This window comes from Panthera tigris, chromosome B4 (genome assembly GCF_018350195.1).
Source record: "Panthera tigris isolate Pti1 chromosome B4, P.tigris_Pti1_mat1.1, whole genome shotgun sequence".
Lineage (NCBI taxonomy): Eukaryota > Metazoa > Chordata > Mammalia > Carnivora > Felidae > Panthera > Panthera tigris.
In genome coordinates, this window is record NC_056666.1 from 77,249,356 (window position 1) to 77,266,787 (window position 17,432).

General features: G+C 44.0%; 1 protein-coding gene across 3 annotated transcripts in view; it reads left to right on the plus strand.

Annotated features, from left to right (window-relative positions):
* The window catches only part of SLC4A8 (solute carrier family 4 member 8), a 79,133-nt gene that overhangs the window by 21,258 nt on the left and 40,443 nt on the right, over window positions 1-17,432 (plus strand). For all 3 annotated transcript variants that reach the window (XM_042992322.1, XM_042992323.1, XM_042992324.1), the window contains exons 3-11: window positions 3,723-3,869; window positions 4,389-4,524; window positions 6,265-6,425; window positions 9,754-9,942; window positions 10,821-10,912; window positions 11,873-12,030; window positions 12,963-13,050; window positions 14,218-14,364; window positions 15,203-15,303. In XM_042992322.1, coding sequence (XP_042848256.1) covers window positions 3,723-3,869; window positions 4,389-4,524; window positions 6,265-6,425; window positions 9,754-9,942; window positions 10,821-10,912; window positions 11,873-12,030; window positions 12,963-13,050; window positions 14,218-14,364; window positions 15,203-15,303 — 1,219 coding nt within the window. The remainder of the gene's footprint in view (window positions 1-3,722; window positions 3,870-4,388; window positions 4,525-6,264; window positions 6,426-9,753; window positions 9,943-10,820; window positions 10,913-11,872; window positions 12,031-12,962; window positions 13,051-14,217; window positions 14,365-15,202; window positions 15,304-17,432) is intronic.

Below are 17,432 nucleotides of genomic sequence, written 5' to 3' on the forward strand. Positions count from 1 at the left end.
CCTATGCTTATTATAGCATTATTTACAAGAACTAAGATATGGAAGCAATCCAAGTGTCCATCCAGAGATGAATGGATAGAGAAGATGTATATATAATCCTGTTTCTTTTTATTTTTCTTTATCGCTTTGGAATTTGGAAGGCAGGAGAGGTTAAAGAAAAGGAGGGAGACATAGAGAAAGGACTGTTAGAGCTGCACTCAAAGGCATGTTAACTCCACTTGGAAGTGGAGAGCACTTACTGAGGAACCCCTAAAGAAGTTGAGCACAGTCTTAGGAAACCCCATTGCTATGGAAAGAAGATGAAGAGTTGGTAACTCTTTCCATAAAGTTCCCCTATCCAGGAAGTCTTCCTGGATTAAGCTCTACATTCTCAGGTTGGCTTGGACCTTCTCAATCCTCTCATGCTTTGGTGAGTTTTTCTTCTACCCTAAACACATTCACTTTGGTGACACATTCCTTTTGTGGCTCCTTTCAGATTAGAGGCCCTCTTAGGTTAGATTTTGGACTCCTGAGAAGTTATCTTCCCGAGAGAGGCTCTTAAGAGACGTTCCGTTTTCTGTACATTTGTGCAGCAATGGCCATCTGTAAAACACTGTGCTTTGTTATGTGAGGGATTCCAAGAGGAAGAAAGTCTGACCTGGGACCTTGAGAAGCCTGCAGATGAATAGTGGGCGGTATTAATTCTAGTTCAAGGCATAAAATAAGTGCATGAGAGAATGTTAGCCAAGGGCTCTGGGGATTTAGAAGGAGACAGCACATCTGATTGGGGAGATCAGGAATAATAGCAGGAAGGAAGGAAGGTGCGTTTGCTGTGAATCTTGTGGAGGTGAGCCAAGTCCATGTCTGGAAGGCATTGGCACATTTGTGGAATAGCAGGTTGGTTCAGGTAAAGAACGTGAGATGGTGGCAGGTGTAAGCATCTGAGGCTGTGGAGAGGAGACAGGGTGTCTGGGGTGGATGCAGAAGGGGTACATCTCTAGACCTGCACCCCCCACCTCCAGAATGTTTAAATGAGGTGACCGTGTGTGGGATTTCCACTTGAGTCTCTCTCGAGCTGATCACTCAGTTCTTTTAGAAGCCGCTTCCCTTTCTTTTCCTAGTGAATGCACGATTTGTCCTAGTAAGGAAACGACTAGAAAGGAGACTGGGGCCTGAGGGTCCTGGCTGCACAGAAGTGAGCTGTGATCAGAGCAGTGCTTCAGGAAGACTCATTTGTAGGAATGAATCGATGTGGGAGGCAGGAAGGAGACTCCTGCTGTTGTCAAAGTGGGAGGAGAGAAAGCCTTGACATCCCTAATCTGGAGGATGTAACACTGAGGGGCATGGGGAATAGCTCTGAGGTTTCAGGCCTGGAAAGTGGAGAGAATGGTGATGCCATGAACAGAAACATGGAAGAAATGGGTATGAGCCTGACTTGAAGTGGAGGATCATGGGTTTGCTTTGGGCTGTATTGAATTGCCATAGATAAAGATTTGGGTGTTGTTTGAAGAAGTAAACTTTCAAATCGTGAGAGTAGATGCCAATAGAAAAAGGGAAGGGCCCAAGACCAAAACCTAGGGATTTTTCCTTTGGGGATTGTGGAAGGGATGGAGAAGCATAGTCAGAGGAGTGCAAATGAGCAAGGGAGGGCAGGGGTACAGGAGCTAAGGGACCCTGGACCATCCAGGAGAGGAAATAGTCTAGGGATTTGGATACCAGGATAGCCTGGCACATGGTGGGCTCTCAAGAAAGGCTTTTGAGAGAGACATAAGATGATAGAGATTTGGTGATTAAGTGGTCCCTAATGAGGACACTTTCAGTGGAAAGTAGCCACATGTAGATGCTATGGAATAAGGAGATGGTGAGGAAAGGGAGCTAGGTGGGTAGACTGCTCCCGACAGTGGTTTGATGGAGAAGGGAAAAGGACAGGTAGAAGCTTAGAGGGTAGCACCATATTGGGAAACTTTCTTTTTAAGATAGGAGAGACTTGGGGTACTTGGCTGGCTCAGTTGGTAGAGCATGCAGCTCTTGTTCTGAGGGTCATGAGGTCGAGTCCCACGTCGGGCCTAGAGTTTACTTAAAAAAAAAAAAAAGAGAGAGAGAGACTTGTAATCAAGAGAAAGCTGTGGAAGGGGTAGATAGAAAGGAGAGACTGGGGATAGCTGATGGAGTAGGACTCTGGATGCATGGGAGGCCACGCTCATTAGCCTGGCAAAGAGGAGAAGCTGGGGGAGAAAGCAAGCCAGGCTGAGATGGACAGAGGTCACATGAGACAGCCTAAGTCTTCTTAGTAACATATGAAGTGAGGTCACCTGCTCAGAGGGAGGAAGTGTCAATCAGGCTTGTGGATTTGAGGACAGTGACTGAAGATTGGAATGCTTCTGTAATGGAAGAAGCAGGGGATCAGTCCGGGATCTAGAGTGCCAGTGGCAGTAACTGGGCAGCACTGGGGGGAAGACTAAGGCTCTGCGTGTCAGGGGTGGTAGCATCCCAGGAGCTACTGATTTTGCGCTTCAGGCCTGGCAGGAAAGCAGGGAAAGCCAGTGGAGGTGAGAGAGGCCTAGAAGTCACGAGCAGAAAAAAATATTGCCTATAGAAGGAACAAGTGAGTAGAAAAGGAGGACCTATGCAGGTATGCTGCGGGATCACTTGTTTTCTCACCTTCTTCTCTTTTTGTACAATATTTACTCTCTCTCCCTACAACCCCAGACTCGTGCTTCTTATGATTTGTAACTAGTGTCTCACTTCTATTTGAGCTTGTTTATTCTACAACGAAGGAGAAAAAAGTAATGGAACCTGTTTCTAGAATGTATTGACATCGTGTTAAGCATTGTACATACATTATCTTATTTACTGCTCATAAAAACCCTCTGAGTTTATTTATTTATTTTTTTAACGTTTATTTATTTTTGAGACAGAGAGAGACAGAGCATGAACGGGGCAGGGGCAGAGAGAGAGGGAGACACAGAACCGGAAGCAGGCTCCAGGCTCTGAGCCATCAGCCCAGAGCCGGATGCGGGGCTCGAACTCACGGACCGTGAGATCGTGACCTGAGCTGAAGTTGGACGCTTAACCGACTGAGCCACCCAGGTGCCCCATAAACCCTCTGAGTTTAAATAATAAGCTTTTAGTATTATTTTTTTAAAAACAGAGAGAGATTAAATAACTTGTTCCAGGTTACATGGTTAGTGAATGATGTCGTCAAGTGTAGGACCCAGGCAGGTTAACTTGGGCATTTAACCACTTTTCTAAACTACCTCCCTTCCAAGACTTGCTTCGGTTGTCAGAGTGACTGTACTGCTTTTTTCCAATTGCTCAAATTGTCATAACAATGACTAGCATCTGTGTTGACCTTTATGGTTTGCAAATCAGGTTCATGCACGTCACATCCTTTGATCTTAACACTCCTGTGAGGCTTGCAGCCACTGTAGGGTGAAGGAGTCCGTCCACTCCAAGGTCTCTATACATCTTTAGTCCTGGAAGTCTTTGAAGTTTTGCCACTAGCGTTGTGACCAGGCCAGAGAACTATGATTTTCTTTCTCTCTTAAATATGCTCAATTCCTTTTACTAATGGCATTCTCTGGGGTGCCTGGCTGGCTCAGTCAGAGGAGCGTGAGACTCTTGATCTTGGGATTGTGAGTTTGATCCCCGTGTTGGGTATAGAGATTACCAAAAATAAATAAATAAAAACCTAAAAAAAAAGAAAAAGGCATTCTTTGCACAGACCTTCTTCTTTGTTCTAGGTCATAGAACTCTGTATGTGGGGGTTCGGATGCCTCTGGGCCGACAGAGCCATCGTCATCACCGAACCCATGGCCAGAAGCACCGGAGACGTGGGCGGGGCAAAGGAGCCAGCCAGGGGGAGGAAGGCCCAGAGGCCCTGGCCCACGGTAACACTCTCGGGACAGAGGGTGGGTGTCCATGGCTGGGACCTCGGTGAGGCTGAGGGAATGTGTGATGGACGTCAAGTAGGTGGTCTTGCTTCTCTAATCCTTTTGTAGAGTTTTCAGAGCTTGCTTCCAAGAAGAAATGCCTCTAAGAATCAAAAATACCTTCCTGAAAAATTCATAGTTCAGGTCCCCCCAAATCAATGACTATATAGATGAAATCATTTGCTGGAAAATTATCCATGTTTTTTGATCAAATTAATCAGATTTCCAGTTTGTTGTGGGTTTTCTTCAAGTGGTCTTAGCTCATAATTTTTCCCTCCCTTCAACTGCTTGCATAGAATAGCATTTTGGGGGTGAGGGGTGGTAGGTGGTAAAGAAATGTTTTTGATCTACATTCAGAATTGTCTTCTCTATGTTCCTGAAGTTATAAGGCCCCCAGATGTGCTAAGTATAGCAGAATGCTATTTCTGTTCTAAGTTGAGGCTGGGAGCAGACCTTTCTCTGTGGTTGATTTTCCAGACACACCATCTCAGCGTGTTCAGTTCATTCTGGGCACTGAGGAAGATGAAGAGCATGTACCTCACGAGCTGTTCACAGAGCTGGATGAGATCTGTATGAAAGAGGGAGAAGATGCTGAATGGAAGGAGACAGCCAGGTAAGGCCCTAAAATAACCTGGGTCAAGATTTGCTTGGGTAGACCAACTTGGACCTTTCAGCAAGTGACAGGTCTGCTTTTCGTTTATTTCTTCATGGGAGAAGTAATGATTGACATGGGGATTAATGTTCCAGAGTCTTCTATGCGAAGTCTTGATGTCGGCCTCTTTGTGATGTCTCTGGTGACGTCTGTACCAATTGACCTTGAGCCTGGGATTGGTGGCAGAAACAACAGAACCTTTAGGGAGTCCTCAAACTTATTTAGGGCCCAGAGTTGTTCCTGGGCTATCTTGATATTATAGGTCTGGCTTAGAAGATGTTTCATGGGACCGCCTTGGTTTGGACCCAGCCCAGAAAATATAGCATAGGTGAAGACTTTTCTGCAGGTGAACCATAGAATTTTAATTCGTTTGGGTTTTAATTTACTGGGAGTTTCAGAATTTTTGAGACAGCCCAACCTCACGGAGACCCCTGGGGTTATAGCTAACCTGACAGTAGGCTTCTGGGGGTAGCTGCAGAGTGACCAGGCTTGCTTGAGGCTCAAACCCCAAAAGAGCCCTCCGATTAACCAGGGCCATGTCTGGGGCTCCTCTGTAATTGACCAGTGAGCCTCACGGACAATACAAAGCCAGCATGCCTGAGCCTCAGGGAAGAAGGCAAATTGGGTAACTAGCAAAGTGTGGCTCTAGCTCTTATTGGAACAGCTCTTCCTGGAACCCTGCTATATCCTTGGACGTTTGCCATGGCTGGAGAGGATTAGACAAGCCAATCAACCTGATACCAAGTGAAAAGGCAATTCGTCTTGTTATTCTGTCTTTGCCAACTTCTAAAGGTCACACAGAGCTTTTTAAAAAGAAAAATATGATCATTTTATTAATATACCGAAATGATACCGATGAGATCTATCTTTTTTTTTTTAATGTTTATTTTTGAGAGACAGAGAGAGACAGACCACAAGCAGGGGAGGGGCAGAGAGAGAGGGAGACACAGAATCCCAAGCAGGCTCCAGGCCCTGAGCTGTCAGCACAGAGCTCAATGTGGGGTCTCAAACCCACGAACCACAAGATCATGACCTGAGCTGAAGTCGGACACTTAACTGACCGAACCACCCAGGCGCCCTGAGATCTATCTGTTACACAAGTAATATGTGCTCATTATACAAAATTGGAAAATAAAGATAAGCAAAAAGGAGAAGATGAAAATTATGTATAATTTTACTACCCCAGGTATAATGAGGGATACAGCATTTGGTGTCTTATACATGTGTGTTTGTATTTTTAAATCTTTCTTTAAATAGAAATGGGATCAAACTGTACTCAATTTTGCACTGTTTTATAACCTGTTTTTTTTCACTTACCAATGTACCCTGAACATATAGATTAAATTACAACGTTCAGTATGATTATTCAGATGTCTTTCTTTGTGGCTTACATTAAAAATTCTCTCGTAAGGGGCGCCCGGGTGGCTCAGTTAGTTAAGCGTCTGACTCTTGATTTTAGCTCAGGTCATGATCTTACGGTTCGTGAGTTTGAGCCCCGCATCGGGCTCCACGCTGACAGCTCAGAGCTTGGAGCCTGATTAGGATTCTGTCTCCCTCTCTCTCTTCCCCTCCCCTGCTTGCTCTCTGTCTGTCCCTCTCTCAAAACAAACAAATAAACATTAAAAAAAATTAAAAGAAAATTCTCTTGTGAAAACCCTTCATTTTCTACCTCTGGCATCTAGTTGTTTGTCACGCTTTCAGGTGGCTGAAGTTTGAAGAAGATGTCGAGGATGGGGGAGAGCGCTGGAGCAAGCCTTATGTGGCAACCCTTTCACTGCATAGTCTCTTTGAGCTAAGGAGCTGCCTTATAAATGGAACAGTCCTTCTGGATATGCGTGCAAATAGCATAGAAGAAATTTCAGGTAAGCGTAGGTAAGAGAAAACAGAGGAATGTTTGTTTAAATTAAGAAGTGTGGTGTGGAGGGGCGTCCGGGTGGCTCAGTCAGCTAAGTGTCCGACTTCAGCTCAGGTCATGATCTCGGGGTCCATGAGTTCGAGCCCTGTGTTGGGCTCTGTGCTGACCGCTTAGAGCCTGGAGCCTGCTTCGGATTCTGTGTCTCCCTCTCTCTCTGCCCCTCCCCTGCTCACCCCCTCTCTCTCTTTCTCTTTTAAAAAAATGAATAATCATTAAAAAAAAGAAGTGTGGAGGAAAGAATAAAGTAGCTTTGTGTCATTATGCCAGTCACTGAACCTTCTCGACCTCAATGTCTTCAGCTGTGGGATGGGTTTTTAATTTAATTTTGGTATTTTTTTAAACTTATTTATTTTGAGAGAGAGAGAGTGGGGGGGGGAGGGAAAGAGAGAGAGAGAGAGAGAGAGAGAGAGAGAGAGAGAGAGAGAGAGAGAACAGCAGGCTCTGTGTTGTCAGCGTGGAGCTCAATGCGGAGCTTGATCCCATGACCCTGGGATCCTGACTTACGCCAAAATCAAGAGTTGGGATGCTCAACCGACTGAGCCACCCAGGTGCCCTGTGGGATGGGTTTTAAACTAAGAAACCACTCTACCTATTTCACAGCCTATTTCAAATGACAGGGTGTTCGGTGCCTATTCATTTAGCACACATTTATTTTGTATCTATTTACACTTGGTAATATTCTAGGCACAGGGAAATAAGATATAGTTCCTACTCTCAAGGGACTCACCTTCTAACGGGGGAAATTACCGTGGAACAATTTAAGTAAGTGCAACAACAGAGATATGTCTTGGTAATAATTAGAGGAAGGGGCAACTGGGAGTTGTGCAGAGAAAAAGGTGTTAAGGAAAGATTTGTAAACATGGCAGCTAGGGAAGACATGTAAGAAACTGAGCCACAGTACCCCCATTTTTTCAGCAAGATGTAATGGGAGATGTCTGATGGGGTTTCCTGATGTTGAGTGTTGTTACCATGTTTTAGGAATGGCGTTTGGGAAACACCTGGGTGCATGTGAAGGTTTTTCCCTCAGCTTGGCTCTGTTTGGCTAGACAGTGAAATAAAGTTTTCTTCAAGCTTTTCTGCAAGTGTACCAAGAGATTCTGCCTCTCTGGGATCACTTGGGGAAACAGGGGAGGGGTCAGCAATGATGAGACCCTGTGTCCCCTCTGAAGGCTCTAGGGGAAAGTTATTCCTTGCTTCTTCCAGCTTCTAGTGGCTCAAGGTGTTCCTTCTCAGGAATGCATAACTCCAGTCTGCCTCTGTCTTCGCATGGACTTCTCATTTGTGTCTCTCTTGTGAGAATATTTGTCAATATCATCCACGATGATCTTGAGATCCTTAACTTAGTTACATGCGCAAAGACCCTTTTTACAAATAAGATCACAGTCACAGGTTCTGGGCGATTAGTACATAGAAGTCTCGAGGGGGCCACCATTCAGCTCGTTACAAAAGCTAAGAAGGGAGAGAGTTTCAACTCCTCAGTGTCAAATGCTGCAGAGAGGTCACGTAAACATCCACTGAATTTAGCAACTGGAAGGCCATTGATTTTATCAAAAGCAATTTCATTGAGAGAGCCAAATTGCAGGGGACTGAGAAATTTTTGAGAACTTTATTTTGTGATTTTAATTTTATTTTTTTAAGATTTTAAAATTTATTTTTATTATTTTTTACGTTTATTTATTTTTGAGAGAGAGAGAGAAAATGTGCACGTGCATGTGCCCACAACATGTGGGGGAGGAGTAGAGAGAGCAGGGGTGGGCAGAGGATCCCAAGTAAGCTCTGTTCTGTCAGAGCAGAGCCTGACAGGGGACTCCAACTCACGAACCATGAGATCATGACCTGAGCTGAAGTTGGATGCTAACAACCTTAGCCACCCAGGTGCCCCTCTTTTGAAAACTGTAAATGATAGGAGAGAGAGAGAGAGAGAGTGAGACAGACAGAGTGCCAGAGTTAAAGGAGGGTCTGGGTTGGACATTCTTCTTCTTTTAAATTTTTTTCAAGATGAAGGATCTTGGGACACCTGGCTGGCTCAGTCAGTGGGGCGTGTGAACTCTTGAATTCGGGGTTGTGGGTTCAAGTCCCACATCGGGTGTAGAGATTTCTTAAAAATAAAATCTTAAAAAAAAAAAAAGATGAAAGATCCTGAAGCATGTTTATAATATGGGAGCAATAAACCCATCAATATAAAGGTTAAATATAGAGAAACCATGGATCTTCAGCTTGAATATTCAAGATAGATTTTCTTCTAGACTTGGATAGTCATGGAAGGAGTTGGGGTTGAGAATAGGTTGAAGTTTTGGGGAGGCTTGGGGATAGGGATGTAGGACTGAAGTGTAATTGCTATAGTTCTTTACATTAGGTACCTGATGTATTCATGTTGGTGATAAGAATAGGTAAACTGTATCAAGTATTTACTGATACGGCACTTGGTATTTATGATCTCATTAATTTTCTGTAACAACTTTTGAAGATGGTTAATAATATTAGCGCCATATTACAGATGAGGAAACTGAGGTACGGAAAGGTTATGTAACTTGCCCAAGGTCACACAGAAAGTGATAGAAGTGGGACAGAATGTGGGCCTCTAGAACTCATACTCATTATTGGGATTTTTTAACCCCCCTCAACTGTGCTGGTCTGACAGGTTAAAGGTTGATGGTAATTGCCTGGGGCACTTAGTTAACTGAATCATACACGTCGGTTCCACCTTCAAATTGTCATTTGGAGCGTTCTACAGTTGTCGTTCCTCTTGACGAGTATAGCGATGTTGAAATGTTGGAGGAAGGGAATATAGAGGAACTTTGGCAGATAACAGAACAAAGTGGGTAACGGTGTGGGCTTTTGAGTCAGATAGTCTTGGGATTGAATCCCAGCTCTGCGACTTACTAGATGTGAGATCTTGGGAAATTTTGTAACGTTTGGGCCTCAGTTTTCTGGATCTGTACAAATTGTTACAATACCACCTCCTTCTCAGAGGTTTCATTAGGATTTGATTGGATAATCTGTGTAAAGTTCATAGCATAGTTCTGGCACCTATTAAATGCTTGATTGTTTCTAATAATAATGATCTGTTATATGCATAAAGTATAACTTGTCACAGCTGCTGTCGTCAAATAGATCTTTCAGGCCCTGAGGTATGATTGTACCTTATACTTTAATGACCCTCGTGGAACTGTTTCTCCCACTCCTCGCCCCTCACCCCTCATACCACCCAACGCGGGCCTCTTTGAGTTCACTGACTGTCAGTTTGAGTGTTCATGTTAGCACCTGCTTTCCAGACCTGATCCTGGACCAGCAAGAACTGTTCAGTGACCTGAATGACAGCATGAGGGTTAAAGTACGGGAAGCCCTTCTCAAAAAGCATCATCATCAGAATGAAAAAAAGAGAAATAACCTCATTCCCATTGTTCGCTCCTTCGCTGAGGTTGGCAAGAAGCAGTCAGATCCACATTCGATGGATAAAAATGGTAAGATTATTAGGAGTGACTGTTCTTTTATTAATAAGACACTTAGGAACTAGTTGAAGATGCTAAGTTACCAGAGGGTACAGGCTATATTTGTCTAATATGTTTCCATGCTCACTTACACGCAATATGGTTTGGTTACTGGCAAGATGGGGGGTTGGGACTGATGACCATCTATCTCTGTGGCACTAGGGATGTTGCCTCAGATTGATCTTAGATTAGGGACACAACATACAGTAGTATAGGCTCTTGAGTCCGACTTCGAGGCTTGAGATTCAGGCTCCACTATTTGCAAAGTGTGTGACCTCGGGCAGCCTCCTAAACCTCTTAAAGTCTCACTTTCTCCTCTGTGAAATAAGGATGATAATAGCATCTGCCCCATCAGTTTAACGTGAGGTTTTGATACGTGATTCTACGTAAATCCCTTAATCAGGTGCGTGACGGGTTGTAGACATTCCATGAATCTCAGCTGCTGTTTGGTTTCCTTTTCTGTGGCCAGGCAATGTCTAATCTCTATGTCTCCCTGTCCCCACATTTACTGAATCACAACGTGCAGGGGATATGCCTGGGAATCTACGTATTTGAAACGTTATCCAAAGGAGTCTCTGATATGCACTCCTGGTTAAGAATTCCTGCCTTAATAGAGGAAGAAAAGAGGACCACAAATATGTTCAGGAAGAAGGTGCAGAAGTAGTAAGACTTCTGCCCTCCCTTTACTAGTCCGTAAGGAGACATGTATGTGTGGGTCTTATCTGCACAGTCTTCTTAGCTCTTCTCCATGGGCCTTGCAGGACAGAGAGCCATAGCCAATGGGTGACGGATGGGGTGTGTCAAAGGGGGGAAAGGGCAGAGGCTCAGAGGATTCTGTTTTCTCTGAATAGGTCAAACTGTGTCTCCTCAGTCTGTTCCAACTACGAGTCTTGAAGTAAAAAATGGCGTGAATTGTGAACACAGTCCCGTGGATTTAAGCAAGGTGAGCAGAGACATGGGAGCTTGGCTTGTAGGCCTAAGAGTATTCCTAGTGGAACCAAGAGTCCAATCGCTGGAAGCCGGGTAAGCTTTGGTAGTTCAACACCTTTTGTCTAAGACCAGAACCCTTTCTGCAGAAAAGGAGGCCCCTCTGCCTGGGTCTTCTCCCTTTCACTCCAGCCTGCATGGGGCGGACTCAAGTTTATTCCACCAGGTTCAATGCTAGAACTGAGAGGAGCCCCTGATAAGCCTCCCTGACACAGACCTCCCGGTTTTTCCAAAGTTGTTTTTGGTGCTTACTCTTCAGCAGCCCCTTCTCACCTCCCAGGGTTTTGCGGAAACAATATTTTTGCTCTTGTCTCCTAAAACTACTTTGTGGTCGAGGCTCTTCTTGGGGACTGTGACTTGGGCATCCTAAGATTTCTGCAGTAGCAGTGCCTCGCTGCAGCTTCTGGCTCAAGCCTCGATCTCCCTGCCTCCAGCCTCTCATTGCCCTGGTCTGTCCTCGACACTAGCCAGAACACAGATGGGGTCGCGTCACTTCTCTGCTGGGAAGTCTCCCTGTTTTATTTAGAAAAGCTGAAACCTCTGACAAAGCAGTCAAGTGTTTTAAAATGGAAAAAATTTGACCGAGAGCTTCAAAAACAGTCGGTGAGAAAGCGTGGTGTAATGAAATTCAAATCAGAGGACCTGGATTTAAATTCTCTCTCTTAAAGGCTCCACTGGGCAAGTCAACTTCACCTCTCTGGGTTTCAATCATTTCGTTTTTTTTGTAAATAAAAAATGAGGCTAATAAGACCTATTTTATCCACTTTACAGAGGTATTGCAAGGGTCAAATGAAAGGGTGTGAGCAAACATTTGTTAAATCATGAGACAACAGGTGAATGTAAGGTAAGGGAGGGTAAGGGTTGATGTGTGAGGTGACAGCTCCTAGGTTGTCAGAAGGTTCTTTTGGACTTTCAGGTGGATCTTCATTTCATGAAAAAAATTCCCACTGGGGCCGAGGCCTCAAATGTCTTGGTTGGTGAGGTGGATTCTCTGGACCGCCCCATCGTTGCCTTTGTAAGGCTCTCTCCAGCCGTTCTTCTCTCGGGTCTGACAGAAGTGCCCATCCCAACAAGGTAAAGACAAGGGCAGCAAAACTCAGTGCATCCTGTCTAAAGCACAGATTTGTGTGAGCTCTGGTAGAAGAAACCAGCTAGTGCCAAAATTTGGGATTAACTGGGGAATGCTGTTTAAAATTCAGCAGCGATCTCACTGTGGGTATGTTGGATTAACCTCCACGCAGAAGAATTCTAAGACTTTTAAGGCTATGACTTTTAAGTAACTATAGCCTTGGGAGTGGAGAACTGAAGAGCATCCCAAGGGCGTATCACAGGCTAATCACTTGTTATGGTGGGAAGCCTGAGTCTTACCCTCTCAGTTCCACAGAGCCGTGTCTCAGGGAAATATGTCTGAGCAAAAGTACTGATGTCTCTTTCCATGGTTCTGGCAGGATTTGTATGGTTTGCAAATATGTCCACATTTGTTCCAAAGGCTATTCGTGCACTCTGAAGGTGGTGATTCAGGTGATTCAGAGCCCCATTAATTACAGAGTATTCAGATGTCCAGAACACAATTTCGACTCCTCTACAGGGCTTGATCATGTCAACTTCCTTATCCCTCTCCTCTCCCCATCATTTGCTTATTAGAGCAATGAATGAGATTCAGAAAACCTTGAATTTGCACAACAATGGCATGTTTTAAAAAAAGAATTAAAAAAAAAGAATTTTTTTTTTCCTATAGCAAGGAATTGTGTCTATGGAAACCCTAACAATTATAACCACATTATTGAATGGAGTCATACAAATACGTCCAATGCTCAGAGTGGAGCTGTTAGGTCAAGGCCACTTATATTGCTCCATCATTAGTCTGTCTCCTTTTATTGAAGTTACCACAGTGATTTCTGGTTGATAGGAGAGAGAAATGTTTCGTTGTTTGGAGAGGAATAAGATGCCACTTCTTTATGTCTGCTTACATAGTTTATAATTTCATCCTCTGTGTGTGTTGCCAGATTTTTGTTTATCCTATTGGGTCCAGTAGGGAAAGGTCAGCAGTACCATGAGATTGGCAGATCCATGGCCACCATCATGACAGATGAGGTATGTACCATTCTGCTTTTCGTTCATGCTGTAAATATGTATTGAGTATTTACTCTGTGCTAGACCCTGAGTTATCTGTTGGGGATAAAATAATCACCCTTGCAGTGTCTTCTGGGGAGCAGGTCAGGTCACGTCTCTGAATGCTTTTTGTGGGAAGACCAAACCTTCTGGGGTTATTTCTTCCTATATCATCTCTCCCAAGGATGCAGAGAAATCTTTTTCTGGGAAAATTATCCTTGGCTCTTAGGATGCCTAGAGAGAAAGGTGTTAAGGCTGACAACCTTCTAGAGAGGATGGCTAATTGCATACATAAAAGCTATTTACATAAAGAACCCTCACTCTTATTCCACGTGAGGGTCAGGGGTATGAGCTAGGGTACTGAGATGTGAATGTCCCAAACAACCAGACATTGTGGCTGCCATGGTGCTGAATCCCCACTACATGCCTTAGTGAGGACTGTACTGCTCTTGTAAGCTGCAGGGTAGGGTTTTTAAGGCATATGTGTTAGCAGGCAGAGGGAGATGGGGGTTGTGTTTTGTCATCTGTCTTTGATTGGGAAGCTTATTTCATGGGGGACCTTCATTAGGAATTTCATCCACTTTTTCCAACCATTATGATAGGAAAATTTTCCCATGTGTCTTGCCTTTTGTCCCACTCTTTGGGGGGATAACAATTATACAACTTTAGAGTCTCATCTTTTCTTGTACTAGCATACAGATATCTAGTTCTTTTTTGACCCATCTCATCTTTAGTTTCATTTTTTTATGCTTTTATCCTTGCACTTTTTTAAATGCTGAAGTTTTCCACATTGTCATGTCATTCCCCATGACAGAGATAAAAATCATGAGGTTGTATCTGTCCTTCACCACATTCATTGGTGATTGTTGTTGTTGTTTTTAAGTTTATTTATTTATTTTGAGAGCAAGAGCATGAGTTGGGGAGGGGGAGAGGAGAGGGAAAGAGGGAATCCCATGCAGGCTCTGTGCTGTTAGCGTGGAGGCTGATGCAAGGGCTCGAACTCATGAACTGTGAGATCATGACCTGAGCCAAAATCAAGAGTTGGACGCTCAACTGCACAACCGACTGAGCCACCCAGGTGCCCTTCATTGGGGATTGTTTTAAGTAAAGTTATTTTCAACTTTCCTAAGGGTTTTTTCTTCTCTGTAGATTTTTCATGATGTGGCGTATAAGGCAAAAGAGCGAGACGATCTCCTGGCGGGGATTGATGAGTTCCTAGACCAGGTTACAGTGCTCCCTCCAGGGGAGTGGGACCCCTCCATTAGAATCGAGCCACCCAAAAATGTCCCTTCCCAGGTAATGTATGCACATTAGCCAATGGTGGCTTAAGTGTCACTTACTGAGTACCCACCATGGACAAAGCAAAGACCATGTGGGTAAATACTAAATAACTCAAGCTATAGCCCTGTTTTGGGCACGTAGAATGAACAGAGCAGTTATAAAAAATGAGTATACAGTAACATAGATTGGCTCAGGTGTGATGCGATCAGTCAGGATTACTCTAGGATAATTTTAAAGCCAGCTTTTGGAGGTTTGATGTGGGATGGGATAGGAGAGGAAAGCACATTTCTTGGGAGTATATTGTGAATGAAGCCATGCGATGAAAAGAGCAAGTTGTGTAGAGAGAACAGGTGGAATCCCGCATACTTTGGGACAGATCAAAGGTGGCCAAGGAGCCCTTGTACACGAGACACCAGGCCTGGTGCTTTACAGATGCGAACTCAGCCCTCCCGGCAACATCCCCACGCAGGTATTTTTATCCTTAATATTACAAATAAATAAAACTATCTTCAATGAAACTATCTTCAGAGTTTTAAGGTGAAGTGAGATTATACAGAGGCAGATTTGAAACTGGAACTTAGGTCCCACCTGATGTCCAGGCCTCCATATTTCTGTCTCTGAGCAATGCAGGGTTAGGAGTTAGGCACTAGTAGAGAGGGCGAGAAATTATATGTTGTTATTGTTTTTCAGGAAAGTCAATAAACTGCCCCAAATCAGTAAATGCCTTTGAAAACTACAAACACATGGGTATTTGGGGGCTGTTTTTGGATGATCTCATTATCACTCCCCGCTGTTAACAGGAAGGACAGGATAGATGGCTGACTTTACTAATTTTGTGTTCCTCTGTTGAAAGGAGAAGCGGAAAATGCCTGGAGTTCCAAATGGAAATGTTTGCCACATAGAACCGGAACCACATGGGGGCCACAGCGGGCCAGAACTTCAGCGCACCGGGCGGTAAGTTCTGAGACGTTTCACAGCTCATGCTGCTTACTGGGCTGAAGTTGTGTAAAGGAATGAGTCATAGTCTTCACTTTCAGCCTTCTTCTCTCTAGTATTTTGGCTGGGAATGACTTTTCAAATGGAACCACTGACTGTAATAAGTATTGTGAATTTATCAGATCTTGTATTTATTCATTCAAGTTTCTCAAACCACTGACCACAGTCTGTCTCACCTCCAGTCCTTTCTACATGTTGTTCCTTCTGATTTGAACACTCGTCCCCTCCCTCATCTCCTGGCTAACTGCTACTTACCTTTTTGTCTCAGCTTAGGGGTCACTTCCTTTGAGAAGCCTTCTAACACTCTCTCTAGATGAGGTTAGGTATTCCTACTGTGTGGTGTCACAACTTTGAGCTTTGTCCCTCACCTGTCTGCCACCTTCCTCCTACCCCTTGGTTTACAGCCCTTCCCATACTTTATTATTATTGCTTCATTTGTTATTATTATTGCTTTAATAGCATTATTGCTATTATTGCTTCCCATACTTTATGATTATTGCTTCATTGTTCATTATTGCTTCATTATTGCTTCATTCCTTCCTGCTAGAATGTTTGCTCCGTAAGGGCAGGGTGCCCATTATAATCCTAGCACCCAGCATGGTGCCCTGCACAGAGTGGGCACTGAGTATCTGATGAACAAATGAATGAATACTTTTAGAGTGATCCCTGTTCTGTAGCATGAGTGGACTAAATATAGATAAATATTTAGTGGTTATTTATTTATTTATTTATTTATTTTTAATGTTTATTTTTGAGAGAGAGAGGCAGAGAGAGAGAGAGAGAAAGAGAGAGAAAGAGAGCATGAGTGGGGAAAGGTAGAGAGAGAGGGAAACACAGAATCCGAAGCAGGTTCCAGGCTCCGAGCTGTCAGCACAGAGCCCGATGTGGGGCTTGAACTCACGAGCCATGAGATCATAACCTGAGCCAAAGTCGGATGCTTAACCGACTGAGCCACCCAGGTGCCCCTTGAGTGATTATTTTAAGTAAAGAAACTCCCTTAGGGTAGGAAAATAAGTAGTATTTTAGGGGTGTGGGTGTGTCTCAGTATAGTCCATCTACTCTTCTAGGCCCAGACTCTAAAGACAGATGTCCACGGAGGAGGTTCTCTATGGAAGTTTAGGGAAGCAGGTTCCCAGACTAACTTTGATTTGCCAGGTAAGAAGGTGGTGAAAGAGGATGGTGTTTTGGGTTGGAGTGACATCTAGGGTTTCCCCAGGTGGTGGGAGATGGTTGAGACCATAGTTCTGGTTCCATAAGTTGTACTTGTTTCTGAGGATCTGCTGGGTGGAGAGTCTCAGGACAGGACTCAGATCATGGAGTGAAGCTTTGTAACGTCCTCTACTTCCTAGCTTTCACCTTAGTTTTTTTCTTCTTTGCTTGAAGTTGCTTTCCTTATTTTTCTATCCTCAGTACCCAGTGGAAACTCAGGGTTTTCTAGAATTGTAGACAGTCATCTATTTTTCTACTCTTAGAAATTCAGGGAGAAGCTAGGAAAGGGGGCTTAGAAGCAGGAGAGATGGCACTTAGCTAGCAGTGTCCAGAATGGGGGTGTGTTTCCTGGCTGGAGGAATGTATTTGAGGGTGGGGAAAGATAATTGGGTTCTGGGGAGTGATCATGGAGGAAAAGAATAGCTCTTTGATGGAAGGGATCACTGAAATGAGGGAGCAACCTCCAAGAGTAAATTTAACATTTTCTTTAAAGTTGGGAGAGGTCTGAATTGGGTGGGGAGGCCTGGTATTGAGAAGCAGTTCAAGGGAAGCATCTGTCCCTAGAATAGGTTCCAGGATTGAGACGGTCCTAGAGGAGGTGGTGTTTTTTAGGGAAAGGGTCTTGGGTGTTTGATGGTATTTCAGGGTGGTGATGTATCTTTTGAAAATAAATGGTGTTCACACCCTAGGACTTAGAGTTTGAAGGTAGTGGAAATGAGGGCAACAGGGTTTCCTCCAAATGATTTGAGATTTCAGGTTTCTTTTGGTGTTAGAGGAGAATAAACTAAAGTCCCAGGCCTTTCCAGGGGGTCATTTATAATCCAGTCCACGTGGGAGTTTGGGAGACCATTAGATTAGATCTCAAGAATTGTCGGTTC